This window comes from Sarcophilus harrisii, chromosome 1, assembly GCF_902635505.1.
Source record: "Sarcophilus harrisii chromosome 1, mSarHar1.11, whole genome shotgun sequence".
Taxonomy (NCBI): Eukaryota; Metazoa; Chordata; class Mammalia; order Dasyuromorphia; family Dasyuridae; genus Sarcophilus; species Sarcophilus harrisii.
The window spans coordinates 125004070-125023223 of NC_045426.1; the positions used below are offsets into that span (position 1 = coordinate 125004070).

Genomic DNA, 19154 nt, shown 5'->3' on the forward strand with positions numbered 1-19154 from the left:
ACATAATATTTTAAAAAGAAACAAAAGAAACACTCCGACTCTTGATAATGGGATAGAAATGCCCAAGTGGCAGGTCATCAAATACAATAGCCATGAAAGATGATCAAAATAGTAACCATACTGAGCATTGCAATGAGATAGATCTGAGTTGGAATGTATTAAATTGATGAGCCCATGATATCTTCAGGTTCAGTGGAAGAGAAAGAGCACTGGACTTAGAACCAGATAATTCACATTGAATCCCAGCTATGGCCCTTCCTTGCTGTGTGTTGGACAAGCCATATCATCTCTCAGGGCTTATTATATCTCATATACAAGAAAAGAGATTCACTACTTCAAAGGGGGATTGTTAGAAAAGTACTTTGTGGAACTTAAAGGGCTATTAAAATATGAAATAATATTATTTTGCATAGTAACTAGAATTAGATTAGTGAAGCTTTATTTCTCATAAAAGAATTTAAAATAAATGTGACAACCATCATATATAAATGGAGATACTAAAATAATCGTAGTCTTTGGATGGCAGTCAAGGTGTCCAAATCATGGAAGTGGAAGGTTATTGGCAAGGTCATCTAGTTCAACTCCTGACAATATAGGAGACTTCTCTACAACATTCCAGACAAATAGTCATCCTAACTCCTTTTTAAGAGTCAGAGTGAGGTATAATGGATGATGGATTGGACCTGAAGTTTGGAAAACATACATTGGAATCTTAACTCAGACACTTATTAGGAGTCTGGGAAAATCACTTAATCTGGCTGGGCCTCAGATTTCTCATCTGGAAAATGAGAGCATTAAACTCCATTACCTCCACTTCCAAATCCAAGAATCTATGACCTACTATGAAAGAGAACTTGTGACTTACTGTCACATGAGGCAGCCCATTCCAGTTTTGGTTGGTTCTAATCATTAGGAAAATTCTTCTTATATAATAAACTTAAACTTGCTTATCTGAAACTTAACTATTTTCTTTAGTTCTGACCTCTGGAGTCAAGCAGAATAAGTCTAATTCCTATTCTATGTATTTGAGAGCCCTTCAAATATTTCATTGAATCAGAATCACAAAATTTCAGAGTCATCTTAAGTCATCTAGTTCAATCCATACTTGAAACAGAAAAGGACTTCCAAATATATGAGAATGTTTATAGTCTGTTTTCTCAAGAATTTTACATATTTATCCCTGCCCTCTTCCATTCCTGAAAATCTTGTGAATTCACATTCTTTATGGTAAAAAAAAAAATGTTAAGTAAAAGCAAATATAACTTTAGCTTAAACATTTCAAATCAATAAAAATGAAATAAAAACCAAATGAAAGCATTCAGAAGGTGGTTAATAGAATGATAGAATGAGCTTATGTCATAAAAGGACCAACTTGGGATGTTTTGCCTGGAGAAGAAAAGACTTGGGTTGAAGTTGCAGGGAAGGGGAAAAGAAGTTGTCTTCAGTATTTAACGAGCTGCCCTGAAAAAGAGATTAGACTTGTTCTATTTACCCTCAGAGGGAAGAATTAGGAGTAGCAGGTAAGCATTACAGTGGGGAAAATTAGTAAGGGAAAGTTTTCTAATAATGAGAAAGGTTCAAAAGTGTACCTTAGATCTGCAAACAATGTCTGAATGCGCCACTTCTACTATCTATTATAGAGATCATTCTTTTTCTGGTATGGTTTGTATTCAATAGTTAATGAAGCTCATTCCAGTTTTAGCATTTTGATTCTCCAGGGACTTTCCATGGATATGCAGCTAATGAATGCACATCCAAGCCTAGAATAAGGCTCGTGCTTTCAACATTACAATCCTGTGTTCTTTAACAGTCCACCATGATCTTTCTTGGGTCTATGGTATCAGTAAGCACTCCAGATCTGTGTCATCTATAAATGTGTTATGCATGTTATGGCTTCATTTAATTTATTGTTTAAAATAGTGAACAATCTAGGACCAGGAAGCAAAATCTACTAATGATCTCCATCCAAATTCACATAGAGTCATTAATCTATAGTCTGATATGAATATTCCTAATAGAGCTGCTATCTGGATCATATGTTCCCATTTTATAAGTAAGTGGAATCTCTTTTATGAGATTAACACTGACTGTGATAACTTTGGTCAAAAGGACAGATTCCTCACTGATCAGAAGACTGTGGCCTTATTTTTGAGATCCAGTAATTAATACAAAAAAAGAAAGTGATTTCTTTGCAAATGAATAGAACAGGGGTGGAGAAGACTATAGATATAAAATATTGTATTTACTATTAGATTTAGTTTATATGTTGCTTTGTTTTGCTGAGTTTTAGAATTCTACTTTATGAGGTATACCATCTTTAGACGCAGAGAAACCTGTGTTCAAGTCCAATTACCAATATATATTGGCTGTATGACCCTGGATTTGATTTAGGGCACCAAATAACTCATGAAGACTAAAAATTGCAGAGAAGCAGCTGATTTGCATTGGGAAAGGAAGTTGTCTTACACAGGAGGTAATATTCTTATATTGATGAAATCTCAGTTCCTAGCCCTGAGATGGATGACTTTCTAGATAAAGGAACACAGAAGGATATATCAGAAAATAAAAGTAATATTAAAATAAAAATGCTCAAAACATTAAAATTTTTATAGGATATGAGGGGAAAAAATCTTTTAGTTATACAGCTCTGAAACTGGTTTCCCCCCCCCCCCTTACCTAGATGACTTAAATATCTCATATCAATTTTCAGAATGATAAAAGCAGCAAGCAAAAATACTCCTTAACCAGGCTGTATCTGTCTGGCATTAAGGGATGGGGAAGGCTGGAGGAAGAGAAGGATTATCTTACAAGAATACAATGAGGAAAATACTGAATTGATGCACAAGCCCCAGCATCCAACTTCCACTCCTCTTTCATAGGTGCGAAAACTCGTAGAATTGTGCGGAGCATAAGGATCCCCATGGTACACAATCTGAAAAAGAGAGTCAGTTGAACTGTTGAGTAAAGCATGTTTATTAGTATATTTATATGATACCAGAATATCATATAGCCAAGAACACTGGAAAATCTTACTCTAATGTTTTTGTTTACCACCCAAAGGGCATGGGAATAGGGGAGGAAAGGTTGTTCCACTGTGAAATAAAGCCTATGAGCCATTTGGGAAAAGAAGTTATTCTTGGAGTCTTCACTGTCCTTCTTGCTTTTATGGTAGCCCCTACCTAATCTATTCTGCTGTCAGATTAGTCTTCTTAAAATATTAGCTCTATCACCCTCTTGCAAAACTATCAGTAGCTCCCTAAGGGCTACTCTAGCAAATTCAAATGCCTTTTTCTACCTTTCAAGGAAGATCTATTATAATCTGTCCACCCATCTTACTGTTCATCCTTCTATCCCATCATTCTTCAATATATACCTTCCTTTGCAGGCAGACTGGTATGTGATGAAAGGAACCTTTTATTCCTCTTAGTAGAAATTGTCTTTATTATATTACATTTAAAATGTATCTGAAAGAAATAATTCTAGGAAGGATACACTCTTAAAGGAGTGAGGGTGTGACTTGGGATCTGAAGACTTGCTTTTGAAAACTGGCTCTGGCACTTATTTTGAGTGACCTTGCCCAAGGTATGGTTTTGGGCCAGTCACTTCATATTTTTTTATTTGTTTTTTTATTTCATATTTTTAGGTCTGTTGTCTTATGTATAAAATAAGGGGAGTAGATTAGATGATCTTTAAGGTTGGAAGGTTTTATACTGAAATTAAAGCTTAAATACTTTGGTCACATGATGAGAAGACAAGACTTATTGGGAAAAGCCCCTGATGTTGGAAAAGACTGAAGGCAAATGGAGAAAGGGATGGAAGAGGATGAGATGGATAGATAGTCTCACAGAACAACAAACATGAACTTAGAGTCAGGAGATAATGGAGGAGAGGGAGGATAATGGAAGGGTCTGGCATGCTATGTGCTCCGTAGGGTTATGGAGCATCAGACATAACTTAAAGACTGAACAACAAAAAATATCACTTCCAGATCTTATAATCAATCAACAAACATTAATTGCTCATTCTATTTAAGGCAAGCAAAAATACTCTTTAGCAGACACACAAAGGTGCCTTTGGCAAGTTTAAGTATCAATAATCTAGCAACCAGGAGTGCTAAAATGAAAATAAGACAGCTGTATCCCTCAAGAAGCTTACCCTCTATTGAACAGCTGCATTCCACAGGTAATAACCAATAGCCCTGTTGTTTAGAATAAACCAAGGCACTAATTGGAACAAGAAGTCAAACTTTGCCTATTGATAGAACCAGCCCCAATATTAGACTGAATATATGTCTACCATCATTTCTCAAGCATGGCTGTTCCTCATACAGGAAATGGTGGCAGTGGCTAAGTACTGTCCACATTGTGGTTCATTTAAAGAAAGGAGGGCAGAGTTAGCATCATGCTCTAAAGTTTAAGAGGAAAAAGGTATGCTCATCTTGCTGAATGTAATACATTATACATATATACTTTGTTCAAACTCAGGTCTTGTCAGACAAATATGTGGTACTCTTAAATACTAGCCTGGTCTCAGCTCGTCCCATGGATCTTATGGGTACCTCTTTGCTGAGGTTCTCTTCTGGGTCCCAGAATTGCCTCTTGGAATTGAATCCCTTTTTTCTCTATTTCATATTTTCTGTTTTGGTAACCAAGTACTCCTCCTGTTTCTTGCTTCTCCAATGTCTGATATTTCTGTGATTTCATCAGTGTGGGAATTCCAACCATTGGTAAAGAATGTAACTCATCACGGCCATCTGGTCTTGTACACCTTTTGTCCATGTCCTTCCATAATTTCATCACAGGAAATCCACCTTGTCCTGGAGGCCTTCCTTACACTGTGTTGATTTCTCAAAGATGCCAACAGAGCACACAGACTTTCCACTGGGTATGCCTTAATTTCTTTAACAGCGTTTCTTTAACTTTCTTTAATTTCTTTTTTTAATAGCATTATTGGCACTACTCCTGTTTAATTTTTTGTTTGTAATATGTCACAGCCTTCTCTCCATTGCCCTTTGGCTGACTATTAGCTTTAATTGTTTGCGGAATGTAGTCTTCCATGACATTATAGAATGTCCATGATTCTGGTCATACAACATCACCAGAAAAAATATTTATGTTAAAAAATATGAATTTTTGTCTTAAAGATAAGCTTGGAGACACTAATTTTACATTTTCTCAAAGGCAATCCAACCTGCCTGTTAAATTCTAAGTCCAGATCATTGTCACTTTGCAGTATCCCTTTAAGATATGAATGAACTCTGTAAGTTATCAATTCAACTGTAATTCATAGCTTAGATGGTAGGTATTCTTTTATATGGCCTTCCCTGTCTACACAGTTAGGCCAAATTTGAGTGATTACAAAAGCTCTTTAGGAGGCTCTGTGATGTTCCAGAAACGGATACAATTAATATTGTCATCTAAAAATAACAGCACCTTGAAGATCTCACCATTCATATGAGATCCTTCTTTGGCACTAGACCTTCCTGATACTGGCAAACATCCCTGATGAATAAATGTTTTCTAGTTGTATATCTCAGCCAACATTAACAACCAGAAGATCCAAACAAAATGTATCTTAATTGTTAAGCCTTATAAAGAAGCTTATATAATTTTGATACATACAAGAGACTTCTTGGAGAAAAGCCTTCAAGATGGTGTTTTGCTCAACTGACACAAACATTATTTTGTTTTGTTTTGTTCTGTTCTTTTTGTTTTCCTTTTTAAAATCTACTATACTTTTTATTTTTGCTTTTTCCACACCTTTTATTTGTGCAAAGATGTGGTCTATCATGGACTATCTTTTGTGAAAGACTGACTTATATGCCCCATAAGGTTTCAAAAGTCATGGTCCCAAAGGTTGAAGTATTACCTTTTCTCTTGAGAGGGCATTCATTTTACATACTCTTTAATTACTCTTTACCCAAGGTTACACTGCTCCTGGTGCCCAGTAATTGCCCAGGTTCTGTAGACATTTAAACAAAAATAGAATATTCACTAAAATTACTAGAGTAAGAAATTTGATCTTTGCTTTTGAGGTCCCATCCTGAATTTGGGAAATCTCCAGTTCTTTTTGACCAAGCTCATTTACAGGTTTTTGTTTGTTTGTTTTTGTTTTTTAGTAACCATATGGTTTATTAAAATGAAGCAATGTTAAAAAGATGTAACATAATTAAAAACAAACAAAGAAACCACAAAGAAGCTTGCAGATAGCCAAAGAAGCAGCTTTGTCTGAAGGATTGACTCTCTTCCTTCACTCCTTTTCCCAGTTAGTATACTTGGGTAAAGAATAAGAAAATCTCTCAGCCCCTTATTAAAATGAATCCACTTCTCATTGTAGTATTCATTCTCTCATTAACTGCTAATCAGAATTTTTTTGCTACCCTCAGTTACACTCATTCTTCTAAAGGCATATAAATTGTAAGCTGAGGAATCTTTGCCATTCAAAAGTGCCATGACTTCTCTTATTAATAAGTTGCTAGTATTATTTTTAAAATGATTAATTATCCACAAATTATGTCTCTTGAATTTTTTAAACATCACAACATGAGACATGACAATGGAAGCCATCCCATCACAAGTCAGCATCTAACTCTCCTGCTCTTTCTCTCTACTTCCTCCCCATCCCAATCTTATCTATATTTCTCATGAAAACTCTCCAGAGCAGGTCAAAAACATAACATTTAGGAGAAGTAGTTGTAAACCATTAAGATGGTATTTGAGGTTTAGTCTAATATCTTGGGGAAATTTTGGCATTCTATGATAGCCAAGCTAATTACAAGAACCTGAAGTGTATCCAATAGTTTTAGAAATAAACCCAGTGTGCAATCTTCTTTAGCTGATTCAGAATTTCAATAAAGCATTTTTTATCATGGCAGCCAATAAGCTCATGCCTCCCTTGTATGGAAACTGGAATATAGCCCTCCCACCTGACCACTCAGATGCTAACTAGTACAACTGGAAAATTTCATGGTGAACCCATCTCAGATATATTTCTTGGATTTGATCTATTAGAAACAAGCATGTACATAGACCTAGCTAAATGTTAACACGGTAGAAAACATCTACACTAAAATTCTCTGTTATTTATCTCTCTCTCTCTCTCTCTCTCTCTCTCTCTCTCTCTCACACACACACACACACACACACACACACAGATACAGATATGGGCCACCCTTAGATCTGGACTATTGCTAACACAACAAAGTGAAATGACCTTGGAAATAAAAGACCTAAGTCTCATGTTTGACATATTGATTGTGGAACCACGGGGATAGACACAGTCTCTTAGTGCTCTAAGCAACTATCAAAGATTACAGTGTCAGTAAGATTCTCTAAGACTATTTCTTTGACAGACTATGCCGACTTTCATTGATAGTGTCCATGCCTGATAATTCCCTATATCAATGAATTCTTAAATCCTATTATTCTCTCCTATACAACAGCACTGAACTGAAGCTTATTTTCCGAGGATAACAGAGTATTATAAGCAATATACTCTATAAAACTGCAAAAAATAGTGAAAGAAAAAATGATCCTGAAGAAAACTTAGAAAGAGACTCAAACTTACTTAGCCAAATCATGCCAAGATAATTTATTCATGAAATTGGAAAGAAGGCAATAAGGAGATACAAACTCAAATAGATTTGCTAGGATTTCTATAGCAACATATTTTCAACAACACATTTAGACTGTAATGATTAAACATTCAATATGCAATATAAAATAAAAATTAAATAATAATAATGACCACAAAGTTTTATATAACACTGATATTTTGCAAAGGTTTTTTTACAAATATTATTTCATTTCATCCTCACAGCTTTGGGAAGTGGGACTACATTGCCCCCATTTTACAGATGGAAAACCTGAGGCAGAAAGCAGTTACTAGGCCTAAATAGCTAAGAAGTGTTTAAGACAGGATTTGAGTTCAGGTCTTTCTGATAACAAATTCACTGCTATCTGCACTATGCTACCCAGCCACAATGATACTTGAGAAAATGAAGAGGAAAAAATAGCTGGACCTTCAAATACACTTACAAAAAATACATACTGGAGGTGACACACTTAAAAACATTAAGAGATATTTTATTTCTTTTTTTTTTTAATGTATTTTCAAGTCCTCTCAAAAGGTCTACATGATATTATTTATTAAAACAGATTACTGAGAAAACATCTACAACTACCAAACTACATGCCCAGTTTCTCTTCAATGTTTCTGTATATCTATACTCTTGTTCCTAGAAAATTCCACAAGCATGATCTATGTAAGCATTGAAGGAATCCTTTCTGAAAATATCTGAAGGGAGGGCATTTTCATAGGTAATTCCCCATAGTTAACAACATCATCATGATCTCACAAATGACTGCGCGATATAGAGAACAGAATATTCTCCCTGTGTTTGTTGATCATGAAAACATGTAACCCAGTAATATAACGAAGTAGACTTATAGGCTCTACTCCACTGGGGTTTCTCCCATATTCTTTCTTGTCTTTATTAAATTCATACAAGATGCTCTAATAAAAAGAAAATACAGAAATTCCTTGGTTTGGTGATCCTAAGTTTAGTAATAACAAATGAGACATAAAACAGGGAGACATATGCTTTCCAAAATGGCTCAGGCTATCATGAAAGATATCCCATACAGTGTTCAAAAGGAAGAGGGATATTATTAAAAAATAGTGATCTTCTCCAGATGCTCTCATTTATAGTTAGTACCATGTGGATTGCTGCAAGCTGGAACATTTCAGGCTTTCATAATAAGATCTGCAGTCATTAAAAAAAAAATAGACTGACCTAACAGTTTACTTAGGAGGAAAAATGACTAGATGAAGAAAATCTGGTTTCCAGATTATAATATGAAATAGCCTACGAGCTCTTCTAAATATGTAAAAAATCATTTAACTAATTATTCCTATTTTAACTTTTTGGTACTGTTAGGGTTAATTTTCCTATTTCTCCGCTCTTCATTCATATTTCCCTGCTGTGAATTCTTTCCTTCTTATTTCAGTCAATAAGCATTTATTAGGTACTTATCATGTATCAGACACTGTGCTAAGCACTGAAGATACAAAAAGAAGCAAAAGGCAGTCTTTACCCTCAAGGAGCTTACAATCTAATTTTTTGGTAATTTAGAAAATACTGTCTTTTCACTGGTCTTATAAACAACAGAATTGTCTCTCATTGGTATCATACTATCTCTTTGTCTCAAATGATATATTAGATTGATTCCTGAGGGGCTTTAGGCCTTTGACTGGAACATGGATTCCCTTTACAATATTCCCTATGTGCTACTCACTTCCATCATGAACTACTAATACTGAAACTATGCCTGCTAACAGCTGTTACCCTTGTAAGTGGCAAGAAAGTTGCTCTTTGAATTCTTCTATACTACAATGTAGCTTGAATAAATATAACAAATGGCAATAAAATTGCACAGGAGAAGATCAGTGAGCTGGATTACAGCTGGTAATGTCCAGCATTTTCAGTGAGCCCAAGATTCTTCTGGGCACAAAAGCTCATTTTTATGAAAACAATGTTTTACTGGTGATACTTTATGGCTACAAATTATAGCTACAATTTCCAAGGAACCAAAATCATTAGCTGGAAGGAAAGAAACAAGCATTTATTAAGCTCCTACTATGTTCCAGGTACTATGATAAGTACTTTACAAATATTACCTTGTTTTAACCTTTCAAAAACTCTGGGAAGATGGGTATTATTATGTCTCTTTTATAGATGAGAAAACTGAGGTAGAAAAAAGGTTAAATGATTTATCCATGGTCATATAACTAGTAAGTATTTGAGGTACATTTGAACTCAGGTCTTTCTGACATATCCTGAATAAGATGAGAAAATGAGAATAATCAAACCTGATGAAGGTCACAGACATAATTTATGACTTAGGTCATAACTTCTATTTCCAGAATTCTGGGTTCCTGAGGATTAGATATGATCATTTAGTTTATCCAAAAGTTTCATTTTATCTTTTCTACTTCTTGTCTTCACCCAGAATTTCCTCCAAGAAGAGCTCTAAATAAATTTATGTTTGTTTCCCACCACAAATATGGGTAAAAACACTCCCATATAAATACTAAAGGAAACAAGTGTATATGGGTAGAGAAAAGCCTTTATTTTGCTCCAGAGAAAATGTAGAAGTTACAATGGATTAACAGGAACCCATGAACAGCATGAGAAAACATAAAATGTACAAGTAGCCCACAAGCTTCCTCTAAGAAAAGAACTAAACTTAACATTGCCATTCTGCTAAGTCCTACTTTCCTGGGGAGTCCTAAAAATCCCTCCTTGATTCATACTGTGGTTCAGATCCCTCAAAGGCAATCACACTTTAGGACAGTTAAATAGTCAACACCCCAACATTCCAGAGAGTTTCCTTGTTATTTCTCCAGAGACCTAAACAAAAATTTAGTATTATAATGCAATTTTTAAAGCTTTGGTTCTCCCAGAAGAGAAACATACTGTGGAACTGTTAGAAAGGAAATTTTTCCCAGCAGGCCTGCACTAATCATCTAAACTACTCCGTTTAAATGAGGAATGGCAAGATCTTGATTTACTACAGAAATTTCTTACTAGATTGTAAGTAGATGAGGGCACAAACTATTTCATTTCTGTCTTTGTATTTCCAGTGCCTGGCACTAATAGGTAGTTAATATATGCTTGTTGATTGATTGCTCTCTCTTCCCTTCCTTCCAATATGTTTTTAACCTTTCCTGATCTTCTCACTACAAAGGACACATGGGCAATCCTTTTTCTTTCTCCAAGGGGAATGCTTTTCGTGGCTTTACTTCTTTCTAGAAAATCAGGACGTTGACCCCTTAAGTTTTGGTGTTACTTATGAGGTTGAAGTCATTTTGGAAATCTCATTTCTCTGGACAGAAGGTTAGATTCTGACATAAAGTAGCCTAGGAAATGAACATTCCCTATCTACCACCTAAGAGTTTGGTATATGAGAACATTATCTAAGAATTCCCTCTTTCTGGTTAGTAGACAAGCATGTCTCCTCCTGTAGGAGCTCCATACCTTCACCATCTGCAAATTCTTTCTCAAGTCATCATTTACTACCTCTGGGGTAATTGGTGAATGAAGGAGAAAGAAGTCCTTTTTCTACCTTTAACTGTAAACAAGAAAGAAGACACAAGGGAAAGGATCAGAAGGTAAAAGTGTTGAGGTGTTGGACCAAATGTTGAGGTCTAGATTTGGGGTACCTAAATGAAATTAGGGTTTAGTTAAGGTTTAGTGGCAGGTTTGGAGTACAGGGAGTCAAGCTCCTCTGCAACCCCCTTGGATTCGGCGCAAGGATACGGCGGTAAATGAAGTCTAGTAGCTGCGTGAAAAAGCATTTATTAGCGGGAGAGCTAGATTGATAAGAGGTTTATTAGGAGATAGGTGAAGGTAGAGACAAGGAGGGCACTGGACAGAGGGTCCAGTGGACAGAGGGTCTTCACATGGCTACCTTGTTTGGAATCTCTGCAAAGAGGGGTTCCCAGCGTGGCCCTTTTATAGTAGGAGACTTAGCTCGAGGGGCTTTTGGGTGTAGCCCCAAAGTTGGCTCAGATCCGGGTGGGGCTGGGACAGGTCCCGATCTTCTATTGGAATTCAAAGGGACCAGGATTTGTGAGTCAAAGGGTAATTTACATTAACTAGGGGGGGTTGGGAATCAAAGATTGGAATCTTTCCCGCATCAAAAGCAGCCTTATTTTCACATATAGATGTGCTACCTCTAAGCAGAATCCAGCCTACTAAGTGCCCAAATGTTGATCACTTTCAGGATGGCTATAATTTCTTAAAAGAAATTAGGATTTATCTTTGTCTTCTTAAAAAGTCATTAGTGAGCATACCCACATTGATCAAAGAAATTTCAAACTCATAAAGGCATTGGGGCTATCTCTAATACTTACTGGGAAGGATATTTCTCAGATAAGAAAATCTGGCAACTCAATCACCATGTTTATTTACACTATGTAGTTGGTGGGGAGTTTTCCCTGTTGCTGCTCTACAAAACCTGTGATGACCGCGTATTTTAAAATCAGCCGGAGTCAGGAATTCAGGTTAGGGGAAAATCGTCAATCTTTATTCTTAGCAGAGATGAAGAAAGATGGGAGGTAGAAGGGAATTGGCAATAGCAATGTCAGCAGCTGAGTCAAGAAGCTAGCCAGACCAGAAGCCACGAGACCAGCAGCCATCAGAACCAAACCCAGCCAGCAATCTCTCCCGTCTCTCTTCCTGCCCCTGTGCCTCCACCCACCAAAATCGTCATTTCCTATACAACACATCAGGACTTGCACAGAGAGTGGGTGGGGACCATTCTTTCTCCAAGCATATATTAATAGAGTATAGTCCAATTACTATTTAGCCTCACATGCTTGGGACCTCAGTGCATCAGATACTCAAGCCTCAGCCCATTACAAAAACCTAAGAAAGACCCTGTGGAGACAAATGGGGATCGTCATTCATATTTAGCTGCTTTGCATGTAGGAAAATCTGGAAGAGACTGGGATCTGTCAGCCCCTGAAACTAATTTGGGAAAACAAGGAGGTAGAAAAAACACATAGAGGGCCCAGGCACACTGAGCACATAGAATGTGATGAATTGCACATAGATACTTTGGCTATTTCTTAGACATTTTCAACCTACCATATTCCTGTGCTCCAACCTCCACCTCTGACCTAGAAGTCGAGCTTCCATCCTCTTAATTTCTAATTGGTAAGTGTTCATCATACCTGTCTCAGATTTAGAACCACCACGTATCCATCATGCAATGATGATAAACATGTACCCTTCTCTCCTGCCTTTCCCTTAATTTTTTAACTTTAGTTCTGAGACAGAATTTGAATACTATCATACCTGAAAGGTATGTCAATCAATTATCCTATGACTGAAAGCATCATTTTTTGTGATATTCCTGTTCAAAATATTGCGCCTCAGCCACCAATATATATTGTCTTTTCCCCATTAGAATTTAAGCTCCTTGAGGGCACAAACTGTCCTAATAGCTTGTTTTTGTGTACTCAACACTTCATACAGTATATGGAACATTGCAAGTACTTAATACATGCTTTTCCATTCATTTATTCTTTCATTAATTCAAGCTCATTGCTGGATGCTCTACATCCTGGATGCATTCCTGGTTACATAAAGTTATTTGAACTTTACACCTAATCTCAAACTGAATTTAATGTTTACTGTACCATAGAGTGTTCCTGATTTGTTTGAAGACTTATGCCTTGTTGTTGTTTTATATCCACAATAAAATATAGCATTGTAAGAATTCAACAATTACTTGCTGATTGATTGGTTTATGTGAGTGGATATCAGTGTTACCTGTCCCATGAAATCCGTGAAGAAGAGCATATTGGAAAGGAAAGCTGTCCATCCAATGAGGTGGCTGATATAGAGATAGTGGTAGTGAGAAGGCATACTCAAAATAGCCTTCAGCAAAGACTTCATGGTCATCTTGCTCTGAGTCTAGGACAAAACAAGAAGCAAAGGTAAGGTCTTTATAAGATCATAGCATCATCAATTTTAAACTGAAAGGGATCTTAAGGATTACATAGCCAATCCCATCATTCCACATATGAGAAAACTGAGATGCAAGTTCACACAGAGAGTTATTCAAACCAAGTTATGTGAGTGAGTTCAAATTGAGAACTCATTCCACTGTGCTACATTGTTCCTTAGAAATCCTATGTACTCAGGGCTTAGATACTGTATATTGAAAGTACTAGTAATAACTCTAATGAGAGGTATTTCACCTGGCCATTAATCATCACCTAATTAACTTATTATATCTATGAAATTTCCTTAAAAGGATACATGGCATAATGGATATCGTATGCTGGGTTTGAAGTCGGGAAGTTTCAAATCCTTTTTGAGACATTAGCTGTATGATTCTGGACAAGTCACTTAATTTCTTTAAACCTTAGTTTAATCATTTATAAAATGAACCTATCCCCTCCAAAAAAAAGCCTCCTTAAATCCCAAAAGTTAGAGCTGAAGTTTTACATAAGATGACTAAGACTCCTTCCTACACACAAGTGTTAGGAGAGACAAGATAAGATAGTGAGCAAAACACTGAACTTAGACACAGGTTGAGATCCCACCTCTGGTTTTTACTAGTGATATGATCAGAGATCAGTTTCTGAACCTCAGTTTCCTCATTGTCTTGTGGTAAAATTATATCTTGATTTGGTTCCCTTGACTACCTTATGCCACCTTCAATTGGCATAATAAGTAAATTTATAAATAGCCAGTATAAAAGGAGCAATATTAGGGAGTAAGATTGCAAAGAAGAATCTCTAAGTCATGGACAAACCATCCCAAAGATCAAAGGAGCATAATTTACAAATTATATCCTATATTAACTAAAAATCACATCCTGATAACATGTTCTGAATCAGGGGAAGCCACCTAGGTTCTGCTGTCAAGGACTTTGGTTCCATGATATGAAAATCTCACATAAGTTTCAGATACCTGAAATAAGACCAGCAGAATATCAAATGATGCTGACAACTCAGAGATGAGATGGCTGTTAACTTTAGTCTTACCAATGAATATGAGATGATTTGAATATGTTAATGAAGCTTCAGATCACACAGATAAGCATTAGTGTGTTACTCCTGAAAAATCTATAAAATGAGACCTCAAACTCTTATCCTCTGAGCACTTTTCCATCTACCAAGGGTCCATGCTGCTTCAGTTCTATGAACTCTAATCCACCATCAGGCTATCAATTCATTCCCTTCCCATTTTCTTCTTCCTTTTCTATTCTGCCTGCTTTCCATCACCACACCATCTCCTGTCCCAACATCATTTGCTACTATAATTTTTTTCTGTGTCTTGTCTCTGTACTTTTCATGCCTGTTTCTCCCATACACTTTGTGCCTTAGCAGCTAATCCTCAAAATATAGATAATTAAGTTGGTAGTATATATCTTGCAGAATTGTTGTTAGGCTCAAATAAGATAATGTCTGAAAAATACTTTGTACAAATCTTAAAGCCCTATAAAATGTTATATATTGTTATTATGAAAACATAATAACAATGAATACAAAAGTGACTTCATATCACCTATTTTGTAGCAGGTCCCTGTAAGCACTTCTACTAGTATTGTTGGTATTGCAGGGGAACACATAATTTGGAGAGTTTTTTTGTTCTATGCCCAATTATTGATTCTTTTTCTCTTTTGTTAATGAAATCATTTTAGATATATGTATTTCTCCATAAAGACTGCTTTAGCTGAATCCCATAAGTTTGAGTATATTGTCTTACTATTGTCGTTTTCTCTAATAGAATTTTTTATTATTCTTTTTATTTTGGGGGCCTAAGTTATTTAGTCTCCAATGGATTTATAACTCCTTCTTCAAAGATCCTTCACTGAACATATTTTTATTGTCCTGTGATCAGAACATTATGGTATATTAAATATTTCTGACTTTCTGAACTTTTGGTAAAGTTTTTATCCCAACACAATTTAATTTTTTAAAGGTGCCATAAATGTTTGAAAAGTATGTAAACTCCTTTCAGTACATGAATCTGTTGGTTGTCAGTGTATCTGGCCAGCATATCACACCAACTCTTCCTAACCCTGACTGATGATGGTGATGATGATGTCAATTTGTTATTCAGTCCTTTTCAGTCATGTCCAACTCTTTATAACTTCCATTTTCAGTTTTCGTGGCAAAGATACTGGAGTGATTTGCCATTTCTTTCTTCAGTTGATTTTACAGTTAAGGAAACTAGGTTAAACAGGGTTAAGTAACTTGTTCAGGGTCACACAGCTAGTGTCTGGGACTAGATTTGAACTCAGGAAGATAAAATTTCCTGACTTCAAGCTCAGCATTATATATACAGTACTACCTAGAAGCCTGATGATATTACTCTTTAAAGTTTATAAAACATTTTTCCATATTCTGACAACACTGTAAGATTGGTAGTACATTATTTTAATCTCTATTTTTAGATGATTGAACTAATCCTCAGAAATTTAATTAAGTTCCAGTTCACATAACTAGTAGCCCACAAGTATCATCTATAGGCATTCTTAATTTTTTAGTTTCAAGAACCAGATTGTACCCTGCCCTACTGGGACCCTCCCGTCAGACTTTTGCATGCTAGAGAAGATCTTGAGTCAGTATGTTAATGAAAAGTTATAATTATCTTTCTGGCTACTATCAAGTTGTTCCACACATTAACATATTTATATTTATAAGCTGCAGAATAAATCCATATTCAGTGGAAAAAGAGAAGGGAAAATAAAAATAGATAATAATAGATAATAATCAATCACAAAATGCGAGAGCTGGAAACTCAGAAATTATCTTGGTTCATTTTATAAAAAAGAAAACTGAAGTTCAAAGAGGCTCTCAGACTGAGAAAGAAAAGCCTGGACACTAAGCTTCCAATTAATCCTTCTCTACTCATAAACTCCTTCATCTAGCTTGTATCCTGAGCTTACTTTGAGCAGACTACAATGCTAGTAACCCTATGAGGAAATACAAGATTTGGATAAGATACTTTCTGCCTTCATGGAATTAATGGTGTAGTATGGGGAAATGAAAAAAAATGGGTAATAAAAGGAAAATATCACATGATTAAGCACATTAAAGAAGTGCAATGTAAAGTGCTATCTGAGATTTAAGGGTGAAGTTCATTATTAAGGGGATAGATCCAAAAAGGCCCGTGAAGGAGATGATATCTGAGTAGAACTTTAGAAGATGCATAAGAATCAAGCAGAGGAAATGAGAGGCAACCAGCTCTTTTCCTCAATTAATGCACACTTTAAAAATTAAAACTGGAAAATAGATGTTCCCCTTTGCTTAACTCATTAATTTGGGTCTCTGCTTCCTGCATCTTATTCAGCTCATTTCCTTGCTTTCTCTCAAACCCATTTCTGCTTTTGTTTTTAAATCCACATGAGCTTTCAGATTAGACTTGTTATTTTACTAAGAGTCAGGCATGAAAATTCTCAGCTTTACCTTGGGTTTTAAAAATGAAAATGAAAATTAAATTACCCTTTTCTCCCTAGTTCCCTAATTTCCCTGATAAAGTCACAAGAGATTTTACAATGGTTTCCAGTGCATCGTAAAGTCTCACAGAGTCCGCTAATCACTGTTTGATGAAGGATGCAATGGCTACATTAAGTAATCAGGGTAATCAAGAGTAAAAGGAAAAGTAGCACACACAATCACATACTTATACCCACTGAAATGGCTGGGCTAGATAAGGATATTGAGGATTGAAGATGAGGTTTAATCGTATCCAACATAAACCTTCAAAAATTCAGAGCTCCATTATAATGCAAGGGATCATGACTGATTTTCAAATGACACAGACATTTTCATTGTGAAAAAATTACTGCTTTAAAAATAGTTGCTCTTGAGTCCATGGCTCATTTGGGATTTTCTTGGCAAAAATATCTGGAATAGTATGCCATTTCCTTCTCTAGCTCACTTTACAAATGAGGAAACTGAGGCCACAGAACTAGTAAGTGTTTGAGGCTGGATTTGAACTCAGGAGGATGAATCCTGGCTTCAAGCCTGGTACTCTATCCACTGTCCAATCTAGCTGCATCTAGGAGGAAATTGCTTTTTGTTTTTTTTTTTTTTTTGACAGGTTACTACATTGAGAAATTAGGCAGATATAATTTACTCAGATGTTATCAAAGTATTTGGTAGGGTTTGTTTTGTTTTCTTTACAGTTTTGTAGAAGAGATAGGAAAATGTGTGGTAGACAATGGTACCATTAGGTGAAATTCAGACAAATGGAGATTTAAATAAATGACTAGATACAAGGAATAGTCATGTAAGGTTCTATGTCTGTTGGAAGGAAAGCCTGAGGAATCCAAACTTGAATCTATGCTGTTTAACATTTTTAGGGGCAGCTAGTTGATATAGTGGATAAAGCACTAGTCCTAAACTCAGGAGGAGCAGAGTTCAAGTCTGGTCTCAGACATTCAACACTTCCTAGCTGTGTGACACTGGGCAAGTCACTTAACCCCAAATGCCTCAGCAAAAAGAAAAAAAAAACAACAACAAACAACAACAACAACAACAAAAAACATTTTTAGCCTTAATTTGGGTAAAGGCATGGATGACATGTTTATCAAATTTGTAGATAATGCAAAGTGGAGAACAAAAATTATTAGATGACAAAGAAAGGATTCAAAATGATCCTGAAAGGCTACAGAACATTGGATTCTAATGATAAAGATGAAATTCAATGGAAATAAATAAGAATAGGCAGCATTTAAAGAATACTTTAAGAATTGAAAAGCATGTTACCTGTGTGATCCCATTTGATCTTCATAACCCTATGTGGAAGGTGCTATTATTATCACCATGTTACAGATGAGGAAATAGAGGCTGAGAGAAGTTAATAGATTTGCTTAGGATCATAGAGTTTGTACATGTGTAAGGTAGAATTTGAATTCAGGTCTTCTTGATTTCAAGTTTAGTGCTCTATCTACTATGCTACAATGTATGAAATGTTACATTTAGATTTAAAAACACAATTTCCCTAGTGTAATATGGAAGAGGCATCGATGCACAACAATTTATTCAAAAAGATGTGACAGCTGGGGTAGGGAGAGAGAGGATGGCATTAGTGATTAATAGTCTGGCCAAAAACCTTAATAGATGCCAAAGAGAAAAGCCCATTTTCAAAGAGAAATGCCCATTTTCCTACAAGAGTGCATCTTAAAGAAATGCAGTATATTCAAGCTATTCAGAACAGTCTACTTTGGTTGTATAAAAAATACTTTTTCCCACCAATAAAAGTGTTTTAATGAGAACAAATAAAAAAGATGGTTAATGGCCTGCCATCTTAATGTGAGACAATGTAACAAGCAACAAAGCTAATGCAGTCAAAGAATCTTCTAGGGATAAAGAAGGAATAAAGATGTATAGTGTAGGGCTTGGAGCCAGCAAGACTTATCTTTCTGAGTTCAAATCTGCCCTCAGACGTTTACTAGCTGTATAACTCTAGACAGGTCTATAACACTGTTTGCCTCAATTTCCTTATCTGTAAAATGAGCTGGAGATGGAAATAACAAACTTCGCTGGCATTTTTGTCAAGAAAATCCCAAAAGGGGAAGGGAGAGCATGAAGAGTATGAAAAGACTGAACAAGACTGCTCCAGT

At 35.8% G+C, this 19154-nt stretch overlaps 1 protein-coding gene across 1 annotated transcript in view; it reads right to left on the bottom strand.

Moving 5' to 3' along the window:
* SLC45A2 (solute carrier family 45 member 2) overlaps positions 1-19154 on the bottom strand; it is a 67840-nt gene that overhangs the window by 9823 nt on the left and 38863 nt on the right. The window contains exons 4-5 of the mRNA XM_012543295.3: positions 13340-13483; positions 2809-2932 (exon numbers count right to left, since the gene is read on the bottom strand). Coding sequence (XP_012398749.1) covers positions 2809-2932; positions 13340-13483 — 268 coding nt within the window. The remainder of the gene's footprint in view (positions 1-2808; positions 2933-13339; positions 13484-19154) is intronic.